Source organism: Microcaecilia unicolor, chromosome 1 (assembly GCF_901765095.1).
Source record: "Microcaecilia unicolor chromosome 1, aMicUni1.1, whole genome shotgun sequence".
Classification (NCBI taxonomy): domain Eukaryota; kingdom Metazoa; phylum Chordata; class Amphibia; order Gymnophiona; family Siphonopidae; genus Microcaecilia; species Microcaecilia unicolor.
In genome coordinates, this window is record NC_044031.1 from 78,486,466 (window position 1) to 78,513,193 (window position 26,728).

At 46.1% G+C, this 26,728-nt stretch overlaps 1 protein-coding gene across 3 annotated transcripts in view; it reads left to right on the plus strand.

Moving 5' to 3' along the window:
- DNAJB6 (DnaJ heat shock protein family (Hsp40) member B6) overlaps positions 1-26,728 on the plus strand; it is a 257,593-nt gene that overhangs the window by 122,461 nt on the left and 108,404 nt on the right. For 2 of the 3 annotated variants that reach the window (XM_030198684.1, XM_030198675.1), the window contains exon 8: positions 5,179-5,249. In XM_030198684.1, the coding sequence (XP_030054544.1) occupies positions 5,179-5,249 (71 nt within the window). Of the gene's footprint in view, positions 1-5,178; positions 5,891-26,728 lie in introns of those variants that run through there. The other variant, XM_030198693.1, reaches the window with a different exon arrangement.

The window sequence follows — 26,728 nt, forward strand, 5'->3', positions numbered from 1 at the left end:
CAGCCATGTAATTTTTAGCTGACACCCTCTATGATTTGGCCAGAGCTTCAGCTAAACAGATGTCTGTGGCGGTGTCCGCCCGCTGCCTTCTATGGCTGCGGCATTGGGCGGCTGACATGGCCTCTAAGCAAAGGCTGGTGAAGTTGCCCTTTTGGGACCTTCTGTTATTTGAAGAGGCGTTGGAGAAGATTGTTAAATACCTGGGGGATGCTAAACCCCAGCAGTTACCTGTGGCTAGGCCGCGGCCTTCTTCCAAGGGTCAGTTGGTTCCCTCCTCCTCCAGACCTCGCTTCCGTGAAGCTAGAAGGTATCGCCCAGGGCGCTCTGCTGGGTTTACTCAATGTGCCCGCTTTCAGCAGAGGAACTCCTTTTGCTCGGACATACGCTCCGCAGCGGCAGGCTCAAGGCCAGGAGTTCATGGCCGTCCTCCACAATGATGGGATGCCGGTCCACTCCTCCTTTACAGCTGTATGAGGACGCCTTTCCCTCTTTCTCGAGTAGTGGACCAAGATTATCTCAGATCAGTGGATCTTGGACCTGATCAGAGAAGGTTACCGATTGGATTTCGGTGCCCCGGTGAGAGATGTGTTTGTGGAGTCCCAATGTGGCACTGCCGTCAAATGGGCGGCGGTAGAGGAGACCTTACAAGTCTTGTTGCACCTTGGAGCGGTGATCCCTGTGCCTCCCACCGAACACGGCTGCGGTCGTTACTCCATTTATTCTGTGGTGCTGCGAAAAGGCAGATCTTTTGGCCCATTCTCGACTTAAAGAAAGTAAACGAGTCACTAAGAGTGCGGCATTTTCACATGGAAACCGTCATTGTGGCGGTACAGCCAGGAGAGTTCCTCACGATTCCCAGCACAGGCAGCTCCTTGTGACTCTGGGCAAGTCACTTAACCCTCCATTGCCCCATGTAAGCCGCATTGAGCCTGCCATGATTGGGAAAGTGCGGGGTACAAATGTAACAAAAAAAAATAAATTCCATTTCGGGCCTTGCCTTTTGGCCTCGCCACAGCTCCCCGAACCTTTTCCAAGGTAATGGTGGTAGTAACTGCCTTTCCCAGGCGAGAGGGTATCCGGGTTCACCCATACCTCGACGACTATCTTATCAGAGCGGACTCTGCAGAAGAGAGTCATCATGTAACAGCCGGAGTGGTCTCAGTACTGCAATCTGTGGGCTGTGTTGTCAATATTCCCGACCTAAGGTGGTGTAAGCTTCAGAATCAGGTCTGTCTGCTTCTGAGAATGCCTCGCCCACGAGCTTGGGACTTTGTCCAGCTGTTGGGGGCGATGATGGCTACCTTGGAAGTGGTGCCATGGGCAAGAGCGCATATGAGACCTCTGCAAATTGCCCTGCTTCAACAATGGTCTCCTTTATCCCAGGATTATCAACGCAGACTCACGTTGTTCCCTGCGGCCCAACTCAGTATGGAGTGGTGGCTCTCAGACAGCATGCTGCAGCGAGGAATGCTGCTAGCGCTTCCCGATTGGTGCCTGGTGGTAACGGATGCCAGCCTGAAGGGCTGGGGAGCATATTGCCAGGGAAGCTATACCCAGGGTCTGTGGAAACCCGAGGAAACGGGGTGGTCCATCAATCGCTTGGAATTGAGAGCGATATGCCAGGCTCTTCTGGCCTTTCACAAGACAATGGAGGGACTGGCTGTCAGAGTTCTGTCGGAGACAGCAGTGGCCTACATAAATCGACAAGGCGGCACTCAGTGCCAAGCACTGGCCGCAGAGGCCGCTCAGATATGCCACTGGGCTGAGCTACATCTGCAGTTTCTGTCAGCAGCTTACATAGCAGGTCAGAGCAACGTGCAAGCCGATTTTCTAAGCAGGTATCAAATTGACCCAGCAGAGTGGGAACTGGCAGACAAAGTGTTCCTTCAGATCTGTGCCAAATTGGGAACACCCGTAGTGGATCTTATGGCCTGAAGCATAACTGTCAAAGTCCCGTCCTTTTTCAGCAGATGGAGAGATCCTCGCTTGGCAGGGTTGCATGCCTTGGCTCAACTCTGGCCTCCGGACCTCCTGTATGTGTTCCCTCCTTGGGCCCTTAAAAGGGCGACTCCTGTGAATTCAGCGGCATCAAGGAGTGGTGATCCTCATTGCCCCGATTGGCCCAGGCGGCCGTGGGATGCGGACCTCCGGCGGATGCTGGTGGAGGCTCCCCTTCCCTTGCCTCTGGACCGAACCTGTTGACGCAAGGCCCGGTGACCATGGAGGATCCATGCCGCTTGGTCTTACGGCATGGCTATTGAGAGGGCGCAATTGAGAGACCAGGGCTATCTAACAAGGTATCTCCAGTCTCTTGCAGGCCTGCAAGCATTCCACTTCTGTGGCCTATGCTCGGATCTGGCACCAGTTTGAGGCTTGGTGTGCTTCTAAAGCGATCACACTCATGCGGGCTACAGTCTTGCCGATACTTGACTTTTTGCAGGATGGTGTACAAAAAGGCTTGGCCTGTAATTCCCTGCGTGTTCAAGTGGCAGCATTGGCATGTTTTCGGGGAAAGCTCTTGGGCCTCTTCCTGGCTGCGCATCCGGACATTGCACAGTTTCTTAGAGGGGTGCTTAGGGTCCTGCCTCCCGTGCGGGCCCCTTGTCCGGCTTGGAACCTGGGGCTAGTATTAAAGATTCTTCAGTGTTTGCCCTTCCAGCCGCTGAGGCGAGCTTCGGAGAAGGATGTGACTCGAAAGCCAGTCTTTTTGGTGGCCATTACATCGGCAAGACGGGTGTCTGAGCTCCAGGCGCTGTCCTGTCGAGACCCATTTCTGCAATTCTCAGAGTCCGGAGTAACAGTACGTACTGTGCCTTCCTTCCTGCCTAAGGTGGTTTCAGCGTTTCACCTAAACCAGACTATTATCTGCCCTCCTTTACTAGGGATGAGTTTCCAGAATCTTCTGGGCAGTTGCACCTTTTGGATGTGCGCAGGGCTCTGTTGCAGTATCTGCAGATGTCTAATGCTTTCAGGACCTCTGATCACCTTTTTGTATTGTTGTCAGTTCCGTGCAGAGGGTCTCCAGTGTCTAAAGCCACTATAGCCCCGTAGACTTAAGGAAGCCATTTTTTCCTGCATATCTGCTATCTGGCCGGCCTTCGCCTGACGCCTTTAAGGCACATTCCACAGGAGCGATTTCTTCCTCTTGGGCTGAGATGGGAGCATTCTCTCTTCAAGAGATATGTAGTACAGCTACTTGGACTTCTAAGCCCTCTTTTGCCCGTCATTACAAGCTGGATGTGGCTGCCAGGAGGGATGTGCTTTTTGGAGCACAAGTGCTTGCGCATGTTGTGGCTTGTTCCCGCCCTATCTAGGGATTGCTTTGATACATCCCATTTGTAATGGATTCATCTGCTGCTGATGACAAGGAAGGGAAAATTAGGTTCTTACCTTGGTAATTTTCTTTCCTTTAGTCACAGCAGATGAATCCATGATCCCTTCCTGATTGACTCTGTTTTGTGTTCAGTTTTTTCTGCAGACATGTTACCTCATTGGGAGAAGTTGGAAAACAGTCTTCAGGATTTCTGTTCTACTACAGGAGGTTGAGTTCGTCCCTCCTTTGTGTTATTGCTCCTGTTCTGGGGCGTTCGTTTACTGTGAGGAAAGTTCATGTTATGCTACTTTGCGGTTTAACACTGCTTTGGAAGCTTCAAAATACTGAGAGGCAGATGGAGCTAGCCGTCCTAGAGGCACTATGGTTTTCAGTGTTCTCTATCTCCCCCTGCTGGTAGGTGGACACAACCCATTCGTAATGGATTCATCTGCTGTGACTAAAGGAAAGAAAATTACCAAGGTGTAAGAACCTAATTTTCCAGTCTGCAGTGTAGTGGCCCTACATGAGAAGAGCATCCAAAGTGGCTCCAGCTTAAAAATTAATGAAACCACTGTCCTGTACCAAAATGTCTAGTTTTCTTGTGTCTGGATCTGGCTTGAAAACAAACTGAATTCATTTTCTTGTAATAGCTACTTCCAGAGGCAGCAGAACATTGTTTTTGGTTGGACAAACCAATATTCATCCCTGGCCCTAAATATTTTAGTTGTTGATACTGTTTGGGCAAAATATTGGTGGGGCTGTAGACTACCTCATTCTACTGCTTATGGCTACCTTCTTTTGGAACAGTAAAAACCAGTTACCTCCCATCCTGTAGTACTAGATCAACTTCACCTGAAGCCTCTTATAAAATGCACTCCACTGGCCTTCTGAGCCTACATATGTTTTCTCAAGTTAACATGGTGGTGGTATTGCAGTTACTTTTTTCAGAAGTGGGTGAAATTCAGGCAGTAGTTATTCACCCACTATACATAATGTTTAACAGTAGTTTTGCAAGTGTATTGTAGGTTTCTTCCAAAAATAGCCTGACTTCCACATAATTCATCTTTCTTCTGAATTATGCCTATCCTTGAACTCATAAAAAAAATTGTCTCTTCCTGCTTTAAATTGCAAAAACACTAGACGGAATGAAACACTTTAAAAAATCATCTATTTGTACTTAGGACTTGTACTTAGGACTCGAATACACCCGGGCTAGCTTTCATGAAGTGTAGAATTGTAACTTGTAACATCAATTTGTTACAACAAGGTAGAGTGTATCCTTGGAAAGCCCTGTAAAAGCCTACAATGCAATAACAGTGGTGGTTTTTATAGTTTACTTTCAGTGTATTCATTACGTCGCTACTCATTTCCTTAATGACAATAGATTTGGGTAGTTTAAAAAAAAAAGGCATAAGAACGTTTAACTTCCCTGCCAAGAAATCATTTTGCATGTGTCTTCAGTGGACAATTGAAAAGGGGCTTCAATACAACCCTTAACTTAGGGATTCCTACATATAGGGCTAAGTCAGCTGCATGTTCAAGAAAACTTGTATTTTCCATGGACAGCAGGAATAAGCTCATCACACATACATTCTCACCTTTCCTTGGCATCCTCAGATTTTTCTCTTAATCTACATTGCATGACCGAGGAGGTCTCATGACATACACTCTGGTACCTTCTAGGACTTTCTTGTTATAGCATATTCTGCATTTGATCTTCTTACATGCCATCCACATGTGTGATTTTTTTACGTGTGATTTTTTTCATGAAAAACACTAGTTACAGAAAAGCGACTTTGCTGTATTGTATTTAAAAGCTTGCAAATGCCTTTGTAAAATAATAATTTGCTATATTTTCCCAACAGAATTGTTGAGAACGGAGAAGAAAGAGTAGAAGTAGAAGAAGATGGCCAATTAAAATCTTTAACAGTAAATGGTAAGGAGCAGCTGCTACGCTTGGATAACAAGTAGCTCATCGCACGCATTTAACAGAAATGCTAACCTAAAACAAGCACTATTTGTGGATTAACAGGAACATTTTTTGAAGATTTCAAAAGAACTGTACTTTGAGTATAATTGTACCTATTCTCAGAAGTATTTATAAAAAGCTATTTGTCATAGACTTTGAGTTAAATGTTGGGACCATTTTTTTCTTAAAATTGTTGTATTTTTCTGTATGCACTTTGTTTTTATTAAAAGTTAATTCAAGGTGAATAGTGATCTTTCAGTAGTGCAAGGAGAAATTGTATACTAACATAGCATGAATCTTGCTTATCTATTTTTTGTTTGAAATGTGAGCCAAGTAGTAGCTTCTAAATCTGTTGTGAACATAACATTCCCAGCACAAGCTTTTAAGAATCTGTTATTTTTAAGCATTTCAAAGTGGAAGCTGTTAACATATCAATGATGATGCATTTTCTGGTTTAAATAATTTCAGGATGTTTTTCTAGTAGTGCATGATACCTGACCACTTTGAGACGTAATATCACCAGGCATAGGTAAAGAAAAAGAAAAGCAACTGGGTTTGTCATTTGCTTAATTTGGAAATGAATAAATGCTTATGTTTGTGGTGCATTATTTCATGAATGGCTTTCTTGTGTCTGTGTGATTTGTGCAAAGGGAGAAATGCAGTTAGCCATTTGTTTTTAAAGCTTGTACAAATGCTTTTTCCTGGATATTTTCCCTGTGATTGAGAATGCAGCCTCTTAACATTATCTAGTTGTCCCCTAAGTTTTGGAGCAGTGTGTAAGATATCTACCAAGGACCGGTTTCACAATTTCTTTAACACAAAGCCCCCAGTTAAAGGGATTAACATTTGGAGAAGGATGATTTAACATTACAGGTTGAGAGTTATTTTGTGTGTAAATCTCCACTGTACAGGATTATGTACCAAACTAAAAAGCTTGAATTTGCCCAGCACCAATTTGCAGAAGCATGTCCATTGGTCTTTAGAAACATTTTAGTTGAGCCAAGAACAAAAGTTATGTAAAATAAAAATAAACAATTTATCATTAAAAAAAATGACTAGTCATAAGTATCAAAACTCAACACAAATACAGGCTAAGGGACTTATACTATGACCTGTTCCAAACCAATATGTCAAAGTCCACTATCGTCAACTGATGATATAATTTAATTGAAGGGAGGAAAAGACTTCAGTGTTGTTCTTGCTTTATATATTCGTAGCATATGGCTAATTCCATCATAAGTCATAAAAACCTCCATCGCCTTTAATAATGACATTTTTTATATTGTTTTTCAATTTATCTTTTGTAATGCAATGCAGAGACTGTAAGCTTATAATTCCAAAATCATAACTTAGATGTTGAAACATGCTGTACGGAGCCTCTCCGTTTCACATTGGTTGCTTCATCGGGAGCCGTTTTTGTTTCCACAGCGTTAAGCTTTATTTCTAAAAAATGTAAAAGTCTATGAAAATGTACAGTTATTCATCTTATTATATGGCTCCCAAGTCATCTCTCAAAACATAAGCTTACCAAGTAATGGTTTCTCTCTCTCTCTCTTTCTCTTTCTCTTTCTTTTTCTCTTTTCATAGACTGTTATATTATTAGCGCTGTGGAAACGAAACCGGCTCCTGACGAAGCAACCAAAGTGAAACGGAGAGGTTCCATAAAGCATGGTTCAACAGCTAAGTTACGATTTTGCAATTATAAGCTCTCAGGCTCTGCATTGCATTAATTACAAAAGATAAATTGAAAAAATGAGATGAAAAGTTCGTATTATTAAAGGCGGTGGAGGTTTTTATGACTTATGATGGAATTAGCCATATGCTATGAATATTTAAAGCATCAGTAACACTGAAGTTTTTTCTTCCCCTCAAATTATAATAATCAGTTGATGAGAGTGGACTTTGGCATATTGGTTAGTCACGAAGTATGCCATTTTGAAGAGCAACTAACTAGTTGAGAAAAAAAACCTAAAAAAAAAAAAGTTCCACTGAGCTACATAAACTTCAGAATTTGATTTGAGTAGATTTTGTGATTTTGTTTGAGTTGAAAAATTGGCAGGAACTATTTCTGCCTCCTCCCTTTCAGTGTTAGTTCGGTGTTCCCTCCATCAAATAAATGGAAAGCTGGCTTCTGCATCAGCAAGCAGGATGGATCAGTCACACAAGTAGTTGTCAACTGACACCAACATGGATAATTCAAAGATCATAAAACCTTTTCTGAGCATGCTTGGGACTTTTTGCCCCCTTTTAGTTCCCCTCACCCACTTATAGAGTGTGATTTTTACTTGACACAACTCTTTAATATTGCATTTCATTTATTCTTTTGAGATATTGCTTGTTGCATAGTTTTAAAGAAGTGCTTGTACAGGTTGAAAATGTCTATGAAACTCCTACCAAAAGTGCTATGGATATTTGACTAAACTACAGTGTTTTACTAGCCCTCTGTGGTAGAATGTTTCTGTGGGCGAGGTGTTTCAGTAGCTACGAGGGTTAAATGAAAATGAATGCCTCCACCTCCATAATTCATCAACAGATGGCAGCACTGACATGCTATACGTGTTCACCTGTTCTTTGAAATCTCTTCCTTTACCTCATTTGGTGAGGTGTCTACGTGAAGAGGCTGTTTTGCAGTTGCTTATGACAGGGAAACATGCAGTGAGTACTTGGTGCAATTTAAGCAAAGTGCTGTGATGGAACTTCCAATTGAAATTTCTACTGCATGCAGGTTGGTTATGGTGATGACTGTGTTTGTTGATGTGAGTATTCTGTCGCTGGGCTAAAAAATGTAAAGATTATAGACCAGGAAGTATTGATTTGTATGATACAAACATAATATGGATGACCTGTGATAGCAATGGATGAGTCTGTCATAAGAAAGGTTGGTGAACTTGTAAAGAACAATCAGAGGAACACTCAAAGCATTACATTGCAGCCCTGCAAAACTTGCAAGAAGGGTTGAGAAGAATTTGGAAGTACAAGGGGGAAATTTGTTGCAACATGACAACGCTAAGCCTTACACTCCACGAAATACCATAGTGGGGTCATACAGAAAACTCAAAGCTGCCGTCGGTATATACACAGGTTCCTGTCCAAGGCAGGCAGTTCCTCATCTGAGACCTACAGTAATGTGAAAAGGCCTGCTCCCTCCCCCCCTTCTGATTTTTTCCTATTAATGCATATATGTTGCACCGGTTTCTGATCTTTAAATAAAATCTAATATTAGACAAAAGGGGACCTGAGTATATATAATGGTTTTTAAATTAGTACTTAGTATCACCCATGTGAAAAGTAACTGCCCCCTTTACTCAATGGTAAATTGACCAAATTAAGAGCCCTTTACCTTAGTTGTGTTAGGTGCTAAATGTGTGCCTGAAGTGGCCAAAATGTCCTAATGCAGGATGCACTAAAGTGTCCCGCATTATTTTGGCATACGCTGCCGTGGCTCACTTCAATTTGAGAGGTACCCATGGACTCTGGCTTCCTAGTGGTCTCAGTTAGGGAATCTAGTGGATGTCATCTGAGTTCCTCCAAAACTTGTTCAATTCCTCCTTTGGTGGACAGTTCAGCCTAATTTGGCCATGAGACTCCTACTCCACACTGCACATCCTCAAAAGGTGTTGGCAACGGATTCATCCCATTTGGGTTGGGGGGCTCATATGGATGGGCTTCACACCCAGGGAGGGTGGGCTGCTCAGGAGACAAATCTCCACTTCTATCTTCTGGAACTAAAGGCTCTGATCACATACTCCTAGGTTGGGTCTCTCCACTGCCCACTCGGAGCTGTCCTTCATAGTTACTGTTTTCTTAGCAACACCTCTCCTTTCTTAGCCAATGGATTCACTTTTTTTTTTTTTAATGGGATCACCCATCTCCTTCTTCGGGTCACTTGCAGGGTCTTGCTGGCAACCAAAGACCTACAGCTACAAAACAGAAAACCAAAACCCAACTGGGCACCCCCCAGTTGACTCTCTTTAGGGACTTACTCTTTTAGTAATCCCAACCTAACGGGATTACACTCTCCCCCCAGACACCAATCCTTTTCACTCAAGGGATTACTTTGGGTTCTGTCTCCCTTTCTCTTGGAGCAACAGCAACCCCTACACAACATCATTTCAACTTTGTTCAATACATAACATCACTTCTTTTCTCCTCCCCACATGGTTATCTTCCAACCACATCCTTTTTATCAATTTGTTCTCCAGTACCATTTCTTTAATTTTTCTCCATGGTTATCTTCCACTTTACATAACCCTTGTTATACAAACTCATTATTTTCATCAGTTTGTCTTCCCCATTACGTCATCTTTTGCAAGTACTTATTTCTTTCCCTTCTCTTTCCCTACTGTGGTCTCCTCATAGAAGGAAACTCTTCTTTATCATGGTTCAGGTAGACTCCACCCTGTCATAACATAGCAAATAACTTAAACATTTTTCTCATATCCCAACAGTTTCCCAAACAGTAGAGAACACTTTATTGCAATAACAAACTTTTTATTTGACACATCATCTAAGTTTTCTTTCATTTTTAATTCCACATCTTAACCGTATACTTTGACTCATCCAACATTTTGGACCTGGGTCCACCCCATTATGTTTTCTTTCATAGCTCAACTTTCCCGAACTTTATTTTTCTTCTTAACAAGGCTGGTGATTTACCACCGCCACATAATGGGCTCAGATGAATTTCCACACAGTCCATTCCCAGTATTGCACCAATATGTGGCTCTGCATATTAGGATCTCCATGTCCACTGGATATGTGGGATCCTTCCGCATACGCCTGAATGCCTCTCGCTGCACATCAAGAAGGCACATTACAGGCTACAGGACAGAGGAATAAGGGTAACCTTCATAGGTCTCATACCAGCTTTTTCAAGTAGCGATCCCCCTGCTGATTTTAGACAATTTGTCCTAGCGGCTCTTCCATTCTCCAGCCAGACTCTGAGTTCCTTCTGCGCTGGGTTCTCTGAGCCAGCACCCTTCCAGAGCCTTTGGGTTCAGTCCCAAGTCGTCCCTCGGCATCCACCACGTTCACAGGGATCCGCAGAGTCCTGAGCAAGTGGTTCCATCTCCGGACTATGCACCATCCACTTGGAGGCCAGATTGACCGGTATGCCTGCGTCCAGCTCCCCAGTGACCTGGCATAGGAAGTTCAACGTAGCTGGCATTGGCAGTCCTGGAGTGGATACTGGGCCATTTACGGAAGAAAGAGTTTATAAACAGCTGGAGAATCTGAAGGTGGACAAAGCTATGGGGCTGGATGGGATACATCCCAGGATACTGAGGGAGCTCAGGGAGGTCCTGGCGGGATCTCTTAAGGATTTATTTAATAGATCTTTAGAGACTGGAGAGATTCTGCTGGATTGGAAACAAGCAGATGTGATCCCTCTTCACAAAAGTGGAGACAGGGAAGAAGTGGGAAACTACAGACTGACAAGTCTCACGTCGGGTAGGAAAAATAATGGAGTCACTGCTGAAGAAAGGATAGTTAACTTTCTAGAAGCCATGGATGATTACAGGACCCGAGGCAACATGGCTTACCAAAGGAAAATCCTGCCAAACGAATCTTACTGATTTCTTTGACTGAGTGACCAAAGAACTGTATGAAGGACGTGCGCTAGATGTATCTACTTGGATTTCAGCAAAGCCTTTGATAGGTTTGCCCACAGAAGACTTATGAATAAACTGAAAGGGCTGAACTTGGGACCGGAAAGTGGTGAACTGGATAGGTAACTGGTTGACCAACAGGTGGCAGAGGGTAGTGGTAGGAATCCGCTCGGAGGATAGGACGGTGTGCAGTGGAGTTCCTCAGGGGTCGTGCTGAGGCCTGTTCTGTTTAATATATTTTGTGAGAGATATTGCTGAAGGGTTGAAAGGAAAGGTTTGCCTTTTTGTGGATGACACGAAAATAGCCAATAGAGTGGATATCCTGGAGTGAGTAGAAACAATGAGAAGGAATCTCCAAAAGTTAGAAGAATGGTCCAGGGTCTGGCAGTTAAAATTTAATTGCACTCATTAAAGTACTCTTTACATCATGGTATCTTAATAACATTTATTTAAGCAACATGAGCCCATAACAAAATGTCAATTCGGAACTCACTTTCACGCCCCAATTTTCACTCATACCCTTTCAAGTCTCATTCAGTCGTTTAGTAACTTTTTCAATGTTCTTAAATTCATTTAGCTCATTCCATATACATTAACAATGGTGTAACCATCATGAATCTGTATAGTTCATCAGCAGCATCAAGTGTGCCTATTGCTGTTCCATTGAATGTATAGAGTGCCGTATAACAATTCAGCTTTAGTTGACTTTTTAAGCACCTTTTCACACTGAAAGTACAGAGTGAGAGGTAGGAAGAGAACCAGGAAAGAACAGGGCCCTGGAATCCAAGCGAGGACAGCGTATCGAGGAGTAGGTGTGGTCAACAGTGTCGATAGCAGTGGATAAGTCAAGAAGGATGAGGATGGAATAGAGACCTCTGGATTTAGCCAGATCAGATCATTAGAGACTTTAGTAGTGCAGTTTCAGTAGAGTGAAGAGGGTGAAAACCAGATTCCATATCATCATGCTGATCAATCCATAGACTGGTGGGTTGTGTCCATCTACCAGCAGGTGGAGATAGAGAGCAAACTTTGCCTCCCTATATGTGGTCATGTGCTGCCGGAAACTCCTCAGTATGTTCTCTATCTCAGCAGGTGGTGGTCACACACAGCAGCAGCTCTGGCTAGGCCTCCAAGCCTAATTTTTAGGTTTTGTTGAGTGCCTGGGGTTGAGGGCGCTTCTTGAGCAAGTGCAAACCTGGTGGCACCAGGTCCCTCCTTTTCTCCCCCCTCCCGCTGGCTCCGTTAAAAAAAAAAAAAATTTTGAACGTCCTTAAAGGCGTTTATTTCGACGTTTATTTAAACGTTTATTGCAGCTACTCACTGGGACACCAGGTCGTTACAGCTCGGAGCGGAAAGCAGGTAATTTTTACCTTTTTATAGCGGGCAGGGGGTTCCCGTTTGATCTCCACGTGGCCTATGGCGTCGGAGGGCGAGGGCGCAAAGAGTCGCTCCCCGGATCGCTTGGGCGCTTCTAGAGGGGATGCGGGGGTCTTGAAGTCTGATTCGCCCTTGTTGGGTGACAGTTTCGTGACCGATGAGTGTCCCGGTCCTTCCTCCGGTGTGGCGGTTTTTCCGCCATAACGCCCATCCCCCGCTGCTCGCCTCCGCCATCTTGGCCGGCCACGCGGCCTCGGACGGCTTCTCGTGCCGCCCTTGAGGTAGGAGACATTAATGCCATGAACGCCCTTAATTTGGGCGACGGCACAAAAGCGGCTAAAGTTAAGCGCCCGTTCTTCCCGCGCGGCTCCTTCGCGGAGTGTCGCGCCGGACACCATCTTGGATGCGCAGCATGTCCTCTCCCCCGCTCTTGCGAGCACCGGTTGAGGGGTGCGTCTAGGGCTGTAGCCCAGGCTGCGGAAGTGCACAGTCTGGGGGGGTTTCTCCCCCGAGTTTGTTTTGCTGCTGCATCAGGCCTTCCTTATGCAAACGCTGCCCCTGCTCCCTCGTCTGGTAAAGAGGTTGAGGCCCCCGGAGGTAAACGCCCTCGGGTTGATTCCCAGGCCTTGGAGGACTTTGTCTCCTCCGATGTAGATGACGGCAGCGTATCTGAGTTCTCCCAACGGTCCTTTGCGGATTCCTTGAGGAGACGGATCCCCGCTCGGATGGAGCGGATGACCCCTCTGCAGCGCGGCTCTTTAGCTCAGAGGATTTGCCCAACCTGTTAGTGCAGGCCATGGCATTTTGAAGATTTCCTCTCCGGAGACGTCTCTCCCTCAGCCCCTGTTGGCTCTGCCATTATGCTGGGGACGAAGCGCCCGCCTAGAACCTTCCACGTGCATGATGCCATGCACATCTTATTCGGCTCAATGGGATGTCCCGGAAGGCGAGCCTTAAAGTGGCTAGGGCTATGTCCCGCCTCTAATCGCTTGCCTGAAAGTGAACGTGAGGCCTATCTGTGGCCTACCGTGGATTCTTAATCACTGCGGTGACTAAGAAAACGGATTGCCGTGGGAAGGTGGCACGGCCCTAAGGACGCCCAAGACAGAAGATTGGAGGCGGTCTTAAGGTCGTCCTTTGAGGCGGCTGCTTTAAGTTTGCAGGCCTCAGTTTGCGGCTCCTATGTGGCCAGGGCGTGCTGACTATGTGCAGCGGCTTCCCCCTATGATCATCCTTGAGGGCTGATTGGCCGGCCCTGGAATCAGGCTTAGCCTATTTGGCAGACTGCTGTATGATGTCTTGAGGGCCTCAGCTAAGGGCATGGCTCAATCTCGCGCGGCGGTGGCTTTGGCTGAAGCATTGGTCTGCTGACCACGCCTCTAAATCCGCCTGGCTAGATTGCCTTTTAAAGGCAAGCTGCTCTTTGGGGTCGAGCTGGACAAAATCGTGACCGATCTCGGCACGTCTAAGGGCAAGAAGTTACCAGAGGTCAGGGCTCGGGCTAGTACTCGCCCCCGGTACCTCCAGAGGACGGTTTCAGGAAGCCCGTCGGTACCGCCCGGGAGGTTGGGCTCCTCTGCCCCCTCTTCCTTCAAGAGGAACTTCTCCCCCAGGCAGCATTCCTTTCGCAGAGACCGCCGTCCCGGAGGTGCTCCCTCGGTCCTCCCCCAGGGTCGCGTACCCAATGACGGGGCCTTGGTCCACGCCCCAGTGCAGATTGGGAGGACGGCTGTCCTCGTTTCTGGGCGAGTGGACCACAATAACTTCAGACGCTTGGGCGCTGGAAGTCATCAGAGACGGCTACAAGCTAGAGTTCGGCCGACCCTTAAGAGACGGGTTTGTACTCTCTCCCTGCAAGTCTCCGGTCAAAGCTGTGGCAGTGCAGCAGACCTTGGACAACCTGATCCGCCTGGGGTGCGGTCGTTCCGGTGCCAGAAAATCAGCTTGGCAAGGGGCGGTACTCCATTTACTTTGTGGTACCAAAGAAAGGAGGTTCTGTACGGCCTATCCTCGACCTCAAAGGGGTCAATCGGGCCTTGAAAGTTCGGCACTTTCGCATGGAGACTCTCCGCTCTGTTATAGCGGCAGTGAAGGCAGGGAGTACCTGGCATCCTTGGACATCAAGGAAGCGTACTTGCATATTCCCATCTGGCCTCCTCATCAACGCTTTCTGCGTTTTGCAGTCCTGGCCGACACTTCCAGTTCAGAGCCCTCCCGTTTGGGTTGGCTACTGCTCCGCGGACCTTCTCCAAAGTAATGGTGGTCATCGCGGCCTTCCTGAGAGGAAGGAGTACAAGTCCATCCTTATCTGGACGACTGGTTGATCCGAGCCCCCTCTTATGCAGAGTGCGGCAAAGCTGTGACCGGGTGGTTGCTCTTTTGAGCTCCCTGGGGTGGATCATCAACTGGGAGAAAAGCCAGCTGCGCCCAACTCAGTCCCTGGAGTATCTGGGAGTTCGATTCGACACCCAAGTGGGCAGAGTGTTCCTGCCAGACAATCGGATTGTCAAGCTTCAGGCTCAGGTGGACCAGTTCCTAGTAGCCTCTCCTCTTCGGGCTTGGGACTAGGTGCAGCTGTGGGCTCTATGACGGCCACGATGGAAGTAGTGCCCTGGGCCAGGGCTCATATGAGACCACTACAACACTCTCTGCTGCAGCACTGGACTCCGATGTCGGAGGATTATGCTGTGCGCCTTCCCTTGGACCCAGCAGTGCGCAAGGCGCTGAGCTGGTGGACGCAGACAGACAAGTTGTCTGCAGGAATGCCTCTGGTGACCCCGGAGTGGATTGTCGTCACGACGGAACGCCTCTTTGTCGGGCTGGGGAGCCCACTGCTTGGAAGGACAGCGCAGGGGCTCTGGTCTCCTGCAGAGGCAAAGTGGTCTATCAACCTCCTGAACTCAGAGCCATTCGGTTTGGCGCTTTTGGAGTTCATCCCGGTACTGGCAATGAAGCCTGTACGGGTCCTGTCGGACAATGCCACGGCTGTGGCCTATGTCAACCGCCAGGGAGGTACCAGAGCGCCCCTCTAGCTAAGGAGGCCATGAATCTATGCCAGTGGGCGGAAGCGAACCTGGAACAGCTGTCAGCGGGCCCACATTGCCGGAGTCATGAATGTCAAGGCGGACTTCTCAGTCGCCATACCTTGGAGCCCGGAGAGTGGCAGCTATCTGCTCAGGCGTTCTTGGACATCACGAAGAGCGCTGGGGCCAGCCGAGCCTAGATCTGATGGCGTCATCGGCCAATTGCCAAGTGCCGCACTTTTTCAGCAGAGGACGGGACCCTCGATCCCTGGGAGTAGATGCTCTTCTCCAACAGTGGCCGACACAAGAGCTTCTCTATGTGTTCCCGCCCTGGCCCATGTTGGGCAGGGTGCTAGACCGGGTGGCAAAGCATCCGGGCCGGATAATCCTGGTGGGTCCGGATTGGCCCAAACGTCCCTGGTATGCGGACTTGATCAGGCTCTCAGTCGACGATCCTCTGTGGCTGCCAGTGGAGCAGGGCCTGTTGCATCAGGGTCCCGTGGTGATGGAGGATCCCTCCCCCTTTGGTCTTACGGCCTTGCTATTGAGCGGCAGCGTCTGAGAAAGAAGGGCTTCTCAGACAAGGTCATCGCCACTATGCTGAGAGCGAGGAAGCGCTCTACTTCTACGGCTTACGCCAGGGTTTGGCGTACCTTTGCAGCGTGGTGTGAAGCAGGCTCACTTTCTCCCTTCACTGCTCCAATTTCTTCAGTGTTGGCGTTCCTGCAAGAAGGTCTGGAGAAAGGCCTGTCGCTCAGTTCCTTAAAGTCCAGGTAGCGGCTCTGGCTTGCTTCAGGGGCCGCATGAAGGGTTGCTTCCTGGCTTTCGCAGCCAGATGTGGTGCGTTTTCTCAAGGGATGTTAATCACCTGCGCCCTCCTCTGCACTCGGTGGTGCCTGCGTGGAATCTCACCTGGTGCTAAGAGCCTTGCAGAGCCGCCTTTTGAACCCTTGTCGAGGGCATCTCTGAAAGACCTGACGTTGAAGCAGTCTTTTTGGTGGCCTATCACTTCAGCCAGAAGAGTTTCCGAGCTCCGGCACTTCCTGTGCGAGAGTCCTTTCTGCAGTTCACTGAGGCAGGAGGACTATTCGCACAGTTGCCTTCCTTCCTGCCCAAGATTTTGTTTCTCGCTTCCATGTGATATCAGCAGCTCTGTCTCCCTTCCTTTCGTAGGGAGGACTACCAGAGGAATACTCTGCTCTTAAATATCTGGATGGAGACGAGTCATCATCAGATCCTTGGAAGTGACAATGATTTCCGGAAATCGGATCATCTGTTTGTCCTGTTTGCAGGTCCTCGTAAGGGTCTGCAGGCTGCTAAGCCTACAGTGGCAAGATGGGTCAAGGAAGCCATTGCAGCGGCTTATGTGGCCGCGGGGAAGGTGCCGCCTATCCAGCTGAAGGCTCACTCCACTAGAGCTCAGGCGGCCTCGATGGCAGAGGCCGGGTCCGTCTCATTGGAAGAGATATGCAAGGCGGCAACTTGGGCATCGGCCCATACCTTCTCAAAGCATTACCGCTTGACTGGCTGCTCGGGCGGAGGCCCGGTTTGGAGCTTCAGTGTTCCGGTCAGGGATTTCAATGTCCCGCCCTGGGTGAGTACTGCTTCGGTACATCCCACCAGTCTATGGATTGATCAGCATGATGATATGGAAGGTAAAATTATGTATCATACCTGATAATTTTCTTTCCATTAATCATAGCTGATCAATCCATAGTCCCTCCCAGATATCTGTATTGGTTATATTCTGGTTGCATTTCAGGTTCAAGTTTAGTCTTCAGTTCCTGTTCAGGAGGACTTCGTGTTCAAGTTTTTCAAAGGATTCTTCAAGAGTTGAGACGAATTTGTGTTACAGTGAGCTGCTGCATTCCTCTCCCCTCCGTTTTACGGGGCTGGATTGAGACATAAATTCTGCCGGCGCTCCCTCCCGCTTCGTGCGGCTGTAGGGCAGCTTTGTACCCCTCCCGCTTCGGCGGTGTTAGGGTCAGTCAGCTCCTCCCGCGGTTGCGGTTGCAGGATAAGCCAGATCCCCCCGCATCGGCGGGTGTGGTGTCCCTCCCCCGCTCCGCGGGGATGAGCTGGACGGATTCCCCTCCCCCACTTGTGTGGGGATGAGCTGGGTTAATTCCCCTCCCCCGTTTCGGCGGTGGTGAGCTGGGCAGAGTGTCCCTTTGTGGGTGTAATTCTCTAAGTGCTGAGTCCTGCGGATGGAGCTTTGATATCGACATACTGAGGAGTTTCCGGCAGCACATGACCACATATAGGGAGGCAAAGTTTGCTCTCTATCTCCACTGCTGGTAGATGGACACACCCACCAGTCTATGGATTGATCAGCTATGTTAATGGAAAGAAAATTATCAGGTATGATACATAATTTTACCTTGAAGTGGGTCAAGAATAGGTTGAGAAGAGAGAAAATCAGACAACAGCGTGTGAAAAGACAACGGCGGTGAACGACACGCTCAAGTAATTTGGAGAAGGAAAGGGAGATGGGGCGATAATTGGAGGGACTGTTAGGGGTCAAGTGAGGGTTTTTTTAAGGAGTGGAGTGACATAGAAGGTTGAAGGCCGTAGGAACAGTTGCAGTGGAGAATGAAAGATTTAGGATGTGACAGATGACGGGGATGATAGTAGGAGAGATAGTGGTAAGTAGGGATGGGATCAGAGGAACAGGTAGTACCTTTAGAGGAGGAAAGAAGGGCAGTTTCTTCAGTGGAAACTTCTGAGAATGAGGAGAAAGAAGGAGAGGAAGGAGAGTAGGGGGTGAGGACTAAGGGAGAGAGAGGTGGGGAGGGTTTGGATGAAAATTTCAAGGTTAATCTTACGGATTTTACAGATTTTATCATGGAAGTAATCAGCTAGGGTCTGAGGAGAAAGAGAAGGGGGAATAGGGGATGGGAGGTACCTTGAGAAGAGAGTTTAGTGTGGCGAAGAGAAGTCGAGGGTTAGAAGCATGGGAATTAGTCAAATGGGTGAAGTAATCTTGTTTGTCAAGTGAAAGGGCAGATTGGAAAGAGTTCAGCATGAATTTGAAATGAGTGAAGCCGGCAAGGGTGCGGGATTTAAGCCAAGAACGTTCTGCTGAGCGGGCGCAGGAGCGAAAATAGCGGATTCTAGAGGTTAGCCAAGGCTGGGGTTTGGTACGCCTAGTAGGACAGGGCATGGGAGGGGCAAGAGTGTCAAGAGCAGAGGAGAGAATAATATCATAGGAAGAAACAGCTTCATTCACAGACTTAGAGTGGTGGTAGAGAGAAGGTTAGAGACACAAGAGGATAGATTAAAGGGGTCAATAGCTTGAAGATTCCTAGAAGTGGGGGATGAGATTGGGTGGGACTGGAGAGGAGGGTGCTTAAGTTAGTAGATGATGGTCGGATAGGGGGAGATCAGAGGAATAGAAACTGGAGAGAAAGCAGTTAGAGGAGAGGATAAGGTCAAGACAGTGACCACTTTGGTGAGTGGGTGCCGAAGAGCACAGTTGAAGATTGAATGAGGACGTTAGGGCAAGGAATTGGGAGGCATAGGAGTCGGATGGATCATCAGCGTGGATGTTAAAGTCCCCAAGGATAATAGAGGGGGTTGAAGGATTATGAAAGAAGAAGAGCCAGGTGTCGAAGTCAGTGAGAGAGGATGGAAGAGACTTATCAGGGGGGTGATAAACATGGAGAGGCAGGGGAATGAAGAGGCGGATAGAGTGGACTTCAAAGGATGAAAAACAGTGAGACTGGGGTGTGAGAAGAGTTTGGAATTTGCAGGAGGGTGAGAGCAGAAATCCAACACCACCACAGCGGCCGGTAAGGCGAGGGGTGTGAGAGAAAAGATAGCCACCATGACAAAGGGCTGCAACGGAAGTAGAATCATCAGGGGAGAGCCAAGTTTCAGTTAAGGCAAGTAGATGGAGGGAACGAGAAATGAAAAGGTCATGAACGTAGGGAAGTTTATTACAGATAGAGCAGGCATTCCATAGGGCGCAAGAGAAGGGTAAGGAGGAAGGTGGAAGGAGGGGAATAGAGATGAGATTAGAGACATCGCGATGTGGTCTGCATAAGAAGGGAGAGGGCCAGAAGAGGAGGGCCAGGATTATGGATTGATGTCACCAGCAGAGAGTAAGAGAAGGAGTAAAAGAGAGCTGAGGAGAGTAGGAGAGGTGTGGCCTCGAAGGCGAGAGGTACTCAGGTAGAATGGGGAAGGTAAAATGGAGGGAAAGAAGGAGATGAAGATTAGAAGCTGAGAAGGAAGAAGGGGGTAGGAGAGAAGGTGAGATGATGAAGTCAATGAAAGGGCAGTGAGTTCCTGTAATGGCGAGAGGAAGGAGGTGAGGAAATAGATTAGGAAGGGACATGGCTAGGAAGAGGATGTGATTAGGGGCCCAATATAATGATTGATGGTACTATCAGGTGCTAGGTGAGAACAGCAATTATACTGTAATTGAAATTAAAGGTGATGAGTGGAAACAGCAGGTTGGAGCATCAAGTCAAGGGCTGACAGGAACTGGAGCAGATGAGGCGAGGATAACCAGAACTAGAATGAGCAGAAGGCTGGAGACAGATGAGTCTGAAGGCTGGAGCAGATGAACTGAAGATAAGAAGGACTGGAACAGGGCTGAAGGTAGGAGCAAATGAGGGCTGAAGATGAGCAGGACTGGACAGAAGGACCAATGGCCTGTAGCAGGACTGGAACAGCTGTGGCTGAAGATGAGTAGGACTGGAACAGAAGGACCAATGGCTGTAGCAGGACTGGAACAGATGAGGCTGCAGATGAGCAGGACTGGAACAGAAGGACCAGTGGCTGAAGACAAGAAGGACCATATGTATTATAAAGGGACATAAGTACATGGACTTAAGTTCATAGGAAACACTGATTAAAGGTCTCTTTTTGATTTATGAGGTGATACAATCAATTTTGTATGTGAATCAATGTTTGTTCTTAAGGGGATATGTATTGCATGAGTGGGAAGTGAAAGGTTTGGATGAGTTAGTTCCGGAATCAGCATAGGTGATTGTTGTTAGATTTATGATTACATTCAATAAAAGGAATGAAATATTAAGGAAGTACGTGTTTGTGAAAATGAAGACAAGAAGGACCGGAACAGATGAGGCTGAAGATGAGGCTGAAGACGAGCAGGACTGGAACAGATGAGGCTGAAGACGATGCGAAGATGAGCAGACGAGTGTTGGAACAGAGGAAGTTGAAGATGAGGCTGAAGACGGGCAGGACTGCAACAGTTGAGGTTGAAGACAGGTAGGACTGGGACCGATGAGGCTGATGATGATGTTGAAGGTGAGTAGATGAGGCTGAAGACGGGCAGGACTGGAGCAGAAGGCAGAACAGGCCAGAACAGTAAGACTGAAGTGTTGGTAAGGATCACGGGACCAGAGGGCCAGCGAAAGAGGACAGACACAGGACCGAGACGAGGGCCCAGGAATCACCTCCGAGTTTCCTCAGTTCATCCCTAGCAGACCGATGCCAGCGCTGATGATGAGCTGTTCCTGCTGCTGCTCAGCGTTAGTGCCCTCTGTCAGCCGCCTCTCGATCTCACTTCTTACCTCAGGCCGATGCTGCTCTGCCGCTCCAGCCACCACACAGCGGAGCGAAGGAAGAAACCCAGCTGCCACGTGGCCATACGGCCCCACCGCGCACAGGTCTCTGAGCTCCGCACCTCGCCACTCAACTGCGCCTCACGCCCGTCAGTTGTACGCTGTACGTACCGATTGTGCAGGGCGAAGCAAGAATCAAGATGCTGGGCAGCCACATGAGGACCAGACCCGAGGGAAACCGATGGAGCCTCAGTCTCTGCTAGAGCGGATCCCAAGCCCCGATCAGCCTCGATCCAACGTCCAGATGATGGTAAGGGCCAGAAACTGGCAACAGGACTGGTCAGGAAGGGCCAGAGAGAGCCAGGTAGGCCAGGCTTCGGGGAGTTTTGACTAAAATGATAGCGGGGAAGGGACGACTTCCCTATGAAGAAAGACTAAGGAGGCTAGGGCTTTTCAGCTTGGAGAAGAGACGGCTGAGGGGGAGACATGATAGAGGTATATAAAATAATGAGTGGAGTGGAACAGGTGGATGTGAAGTGTCTGTTCACGCTTTCCAAAAATACTAGGACTAGGGGGCATGTGACGAAACTATAGTGTAGTAAATTTTAAAAAATTCGGAGAAAATGTTTCTTCACCCAACGCGTAATTAAACTATGGAATTCGTTGCCGGAGAACGTGGTGAAGGCAGTTAGCTTGGCAGAGTTTAAAAAAGGGTTAGGCGGTTTCCTAAAGGACAAGTCCATAAACCGCTACTAAATGGACTTTGGAAAAATCCACAATACTGGGAATAACATGTATAGAATGTTTGTACGTTTGGGAAGCTTGCCAGGTGCCCTTGGCCTGGATTGGCCGCTGTCGTGGACAGGATGCTGGGCTCGATGGACCCTTGGTCTTTTCCCAGTGTGGCATTACATATGTACTTATGGCCATCTTGCTTGACTTGTCTGAAGTAGTAATACATTAACAGCCTCCTATGTCATACTCTGGTTTATTTTGGGGCGATTTTTATCACTTTTTTAACTCAAGCCCAGTGGATGGCTTGTGACGCTATGCAGGCGCCTTTCTTTCTAGTTTGAAGTACGTTTTATCTCATAGCATATTTAATAGTACTATTTTAGACAGCAGTGCACTCGTGGCTGACGTATTGTATATATGTTTGCTTTTAAATTTAAGGTTTATTCATTTTAATTTGCAGTTTACCATTTTTTATAAATATTGATTAGTTTTCTGGTAGCATATACATTTTTGTGCTTTAGACTTTCAGGTATTCTAATTTTTAATGGTATACTTTTATTATACATTTTATTTAATCTTCTCGGTACATAGCACTGTAGATGCATCCCGCGGCAATTAAAATAGATTACGCTTTTTAGACTGCTTGCCAGGGTTATGATTTCCAAACTTTTTAACTATATAAACTCCCTGCCGGTATTAAGATATTAGACTGCCTCATTTTATTTTTTAATTTCAAAGCAGATTCAATAGTACTATCTTAGCAGTGCACTCATTTAGCTAAAATATATTATATACGTGTTCGCTTTTTATATTTTAGTTAAGGCTTTATTTCAAATTGTGGTACACTGTATTTACAGATTACATTTTAGGGCAAGCAAATTCTCTCTGCTTCCTTGATAACCAAAAGGAATAGAGAAAAAGACTTCAGAAACTCAGCGCCAGCTGGTCCTAATTATAACCAGACCACTGACGACACTACCTAGGTAGTAGACTAATGAGGATTCTCGCCAGCGTGAGCTTAATATTGAGTGTCCAGTGTCGTCAGCGGTCTGGTTATAGTATAAACAAAATATGTTCAGGACAGCATCTGTGAAGAAATGACTTCACAGGTCATTTTGCCCTACTCAGCTCCCCCTCCCTCTATCTGCTCCCATCAGCTATCATCTTTGATGTCAATGATGTTCAAGATACTATGTGTTCCCAAACTTCCCTAGCCCCCCCTGGATGATCTCATCCGGGGTGCAGCTGACCCAGTACTGTCTTTCATTAAGCCAAAATATCTTTGCTCGTGACTTCTTGCAGGTGCCAGTCCCAGGATTGTTGACAAGAGCAAATGCCCCCCCCCCCCCCCCACCCCATGCCAGCTCTCTGGGAACTCACTTCAGCTTGAGCTGCAGTGAAATATATTTTGTGTCAGAGATGATTTTTGATTTTAAGAGGCCTAGCTCTTAACCTGAGCCATTGGCCTATATTTCACTGAGAGCAAGTGACAGTATATTTCTACATTCCCCTCTTGCCTGGCCCCCTCAGGGGGGCCGGCACACATGACTACTAGTGTGTGTGGCCATCCTTTCCAGAGGGCTCCTAGAGTCCTGTGGGGGGATGTATAGGTTTGAGGTGACATGGGTGGTCTGGCACAATAAGGGACAAGGCCCTAGCAAGAGTCAGCATGTGGATACATAATTTTATGCTGGATGAAATGCAGCGTTGGGATTCCCCTTTTACCATAACCAACCCAATAACTAACTATCCTACACCTACTTCTCTAGGGCAGAGTGAAGCTAGGAAACACAAGAATTCAATTAAGTCCATTTGACATAGGGTAAAGTCAACAAATTTGAGTACATATGATTGCAGACTTCATTATTACAAAGCTGATCATTAGTAAAACTTTGATTGTGTAAATATAGCTAAACCTGGTGTTAACAGGGCAGCAATGTTTCATTTTAGCTTTAATAAAAGGGTTGCTATTGGCTAAATAAAAAAACTCACTAGAGCAAATGTAATAACTACTGCTTGCTAGGGAACATTATGAGTATGAGTGAGGCAGTGGCAACACTCTGAGTGTAATGGGCCTAGATCGTGTATGAAGGCACTGTTGAGTTAGTGTTTTCGGATGATACATAGGAACATAATCTACTTTTTCCTTGGTAAAGAAAATGAAGCAAATCAATTCATTTCTCTCTTGATGATTAAGAAATCATCAATAGTAGAAAACAGTCTGCTTAGTTACCATTTGAGGTCCAGTGATGGAAGGTACAACAGTTTAAAAATAAGAGAAAACCCAATCTAAACCTGTCTATACAAATTAGCAAAATGTAACAAACTGAAAAGAAACGTATAATAGTTCAATTAAACAGCATAAGCAGAATAAATATCTTCCTTAATAATAGAGGTATACTTGCGTTACATGCAATAAAAGTAAAATAAGTAAAATCAACAGCCTACACAAAATTTATGGTGGAAATGTAGTTTGTCTTGTACTGAGAGTAGTAACAAGGAGGCTTAAGACAAACCCCCGAACATAGGGAATAGCGCACCAGACAACAGTATCAACACCTGATTTAGTAGTTAATTTTGTTGGCTAAGGCAAAAAGGTCTTGTAATGCCTTTATAACAGAATCATCAGTGTCATTATTATTGGGAATGTAAGTGCAACAATGATTTCTGGCTTTAAATTGGTCAAGTACCCCTCTTGACACTCCTATAGCATTTATAGTGACAATAGAGGTACGGCACCTGTCAATCCATATATGGAGTAAAGTTTATAAATTTCAAATCTAGTTAAAGGGTCCCAGTTAGGATCATCATCGATTCCAGGATCCCAATCTAGGGGGTGAGTGGGGAAGGCACCGTTCAGAGGCTCATTAGAGTGAGCACCAGCCATTTGATAGCCAGGCAGGTGTAATGCAAGAAGTATGAAATATCAAGTCAAAAGAATAGAACAAAACAAATGATGATTTGTATTGTCAGGAATAATAGAATTAAATTGAAATAAAGGGCAAGTAATGATTAGATACAGGGTTTTAATTAAAACAGGGTAAGTCAACTGTTGGGGTACCTAGGGTGGATTCTTGTGATTGAGGCCCAAGATAGGGGTTGGGGGGGAGGGTGTCAGCCTGAGTCATGCAGTGGGAAATACCTCCCTAAGTCAGGAGAATTAAACAGGGATAATATAGGAGCCAAGTAAGGAGAATAGAGAAGGTAGGCAAGAGTATAACAACAAGAAATTCAATAGCAATCTAACATTAGTCTAGGTATAGGTGATTATTACTATGTAACATTAATGAGTATACTGAAGAAACCTGTGAATCTTTTCAAATGTATAATAGATCAGTCCCAAAACCAAAATTAGGAGTAATATAAGTACAAGTCCCAACACAGTTTTTAGAGTACAGTGTCCTCTTGTGGGTTTCAGAGCAAAAAGTTGGACTTGCGTCACACGGTTCCACTGGAAAGATGGCAAGTGCAGCGGTGGGCTCGCTTTAGTGGGCAATGTTCTGTTCAGATATGGTGATTTCTTCCTGTAAGGTAATATCTGTAGTTGTTAGATGCTTGGTCATAGGACAGAAAGTTTTAGTCCATCAGCATGAAGTGGTAGTACCAGAGATTCCGTAGATGGCGGAGGCTGCAGAACCAGTGTAACTGCTGAGCTGGTGGGGGGTGGCTGATTTATTTGTGGTGATGGATCTGGAATCATCAATTGGCTTGAAAGGGACTGAATCAGGAGCCTTGTAGATGCGGATGTCTTTTAGGTGGACCCAGGAAGTGTGGTCTCGTAACTTGACTAATTTGGAAGGGTCCTATGTAAATAGGGGTGTAGTACTTCCGGTGAACCAAGTCTCCAACTTTGAGAGCTTTTGGATGACTGGTGGCAGGGGCAGGGCTATCATTACCCTCCCCTCTTCTGACTGAGATTGCCTGTGCAATCGAAGACAGAAAAGTAATGATATTTGGTAACATATCCTAATATACAGAATATTGGTCAGGCAAGTGGTTATCAGGATTGGTTTTAAGAATGATCTGGAATGACATCACAGAGAAGCTTTCTTTTGTTTTATTCAAATATGTTGCCAGTAATTCTTATATACTGCCTCATAAAACAGAAAAGCAAAGGAAGTCAATCCTGGTCTCCCCACATTATGACCAGAAAAATTTATAGAATGAGGGAAATACAGTATTGGGTAAATTCTAAGGGATACCCCTCTTGTGAAATACCTAATCCTGGAAGAGTGTTTATTTATATGGAAATAAGCAGTTTGTGTAGAGACTCCAACTATTGTGTGTGCAAAGAAATGTGATCTGTTTGAGAGCATATACAGAGAAATAGAAACATAAAAAAAAGATATAGGTATGAAATGAACAAAAACACTGCTTGTTGTGTAGACCGACAAAAAGCATTGTAGCTCAAAAGCTGTAGGTAAAAAGTTACCATATACGTTTCCACATTCAAAACTTTTCCAACATACCTCTTCACAGTCTACGACTTTCTCTCACCATCGCGACATGTGGAATTCTTTCTTAATTTTCTGTCATGTGACTGTCTATTAATATGCACTTATAAAAAGCACATCCATATTGCACATAAACAGCTAAACAATTTTACAATACAAACATCTCTGAAACCTTCGTATGGAAATACCATCCCTGTATATCCTTTAATCTATAATTACCCCAACATGAATGGGATTCTCACATCCATTAGCTTTCCACCACAACTTAATCAAAACTATACTGGAAATTTGTATCGTGATAGCCCTCTCTGGTGGCTAAAAAGAATAAAGACAGTTTTATGTAGAAAATAAAAAAAAATAAAGTTGGATTGGAACAAGTTATCTCTTATGTAATTAAAGAGAATACAATTGTACAAGAGGGCAGAAAAACAAGGGAATTCAAGTAAAGTGGGTAATGGAGAAGCATATAACTGACCATGAGGGTGCGTCCAGACACCATCAGGACTGAGAAAGCAGTCTGTGTCAGAGATGATTTTTGATTTTAAGAGGCCTAGCTCTTAACCTGAGCCATTGGCCTGTATTTCACTGAGAGCAAGTGACAGTATATTTCTACACCCTTCTTCTCTCAGCATTTTATTTCAGAACTGCTCACCTTGGGCTGGGCTTCCTCCCACCCAGAGATCTCCCAATCACTCTCCCCAGTGACTGTACAGGGAC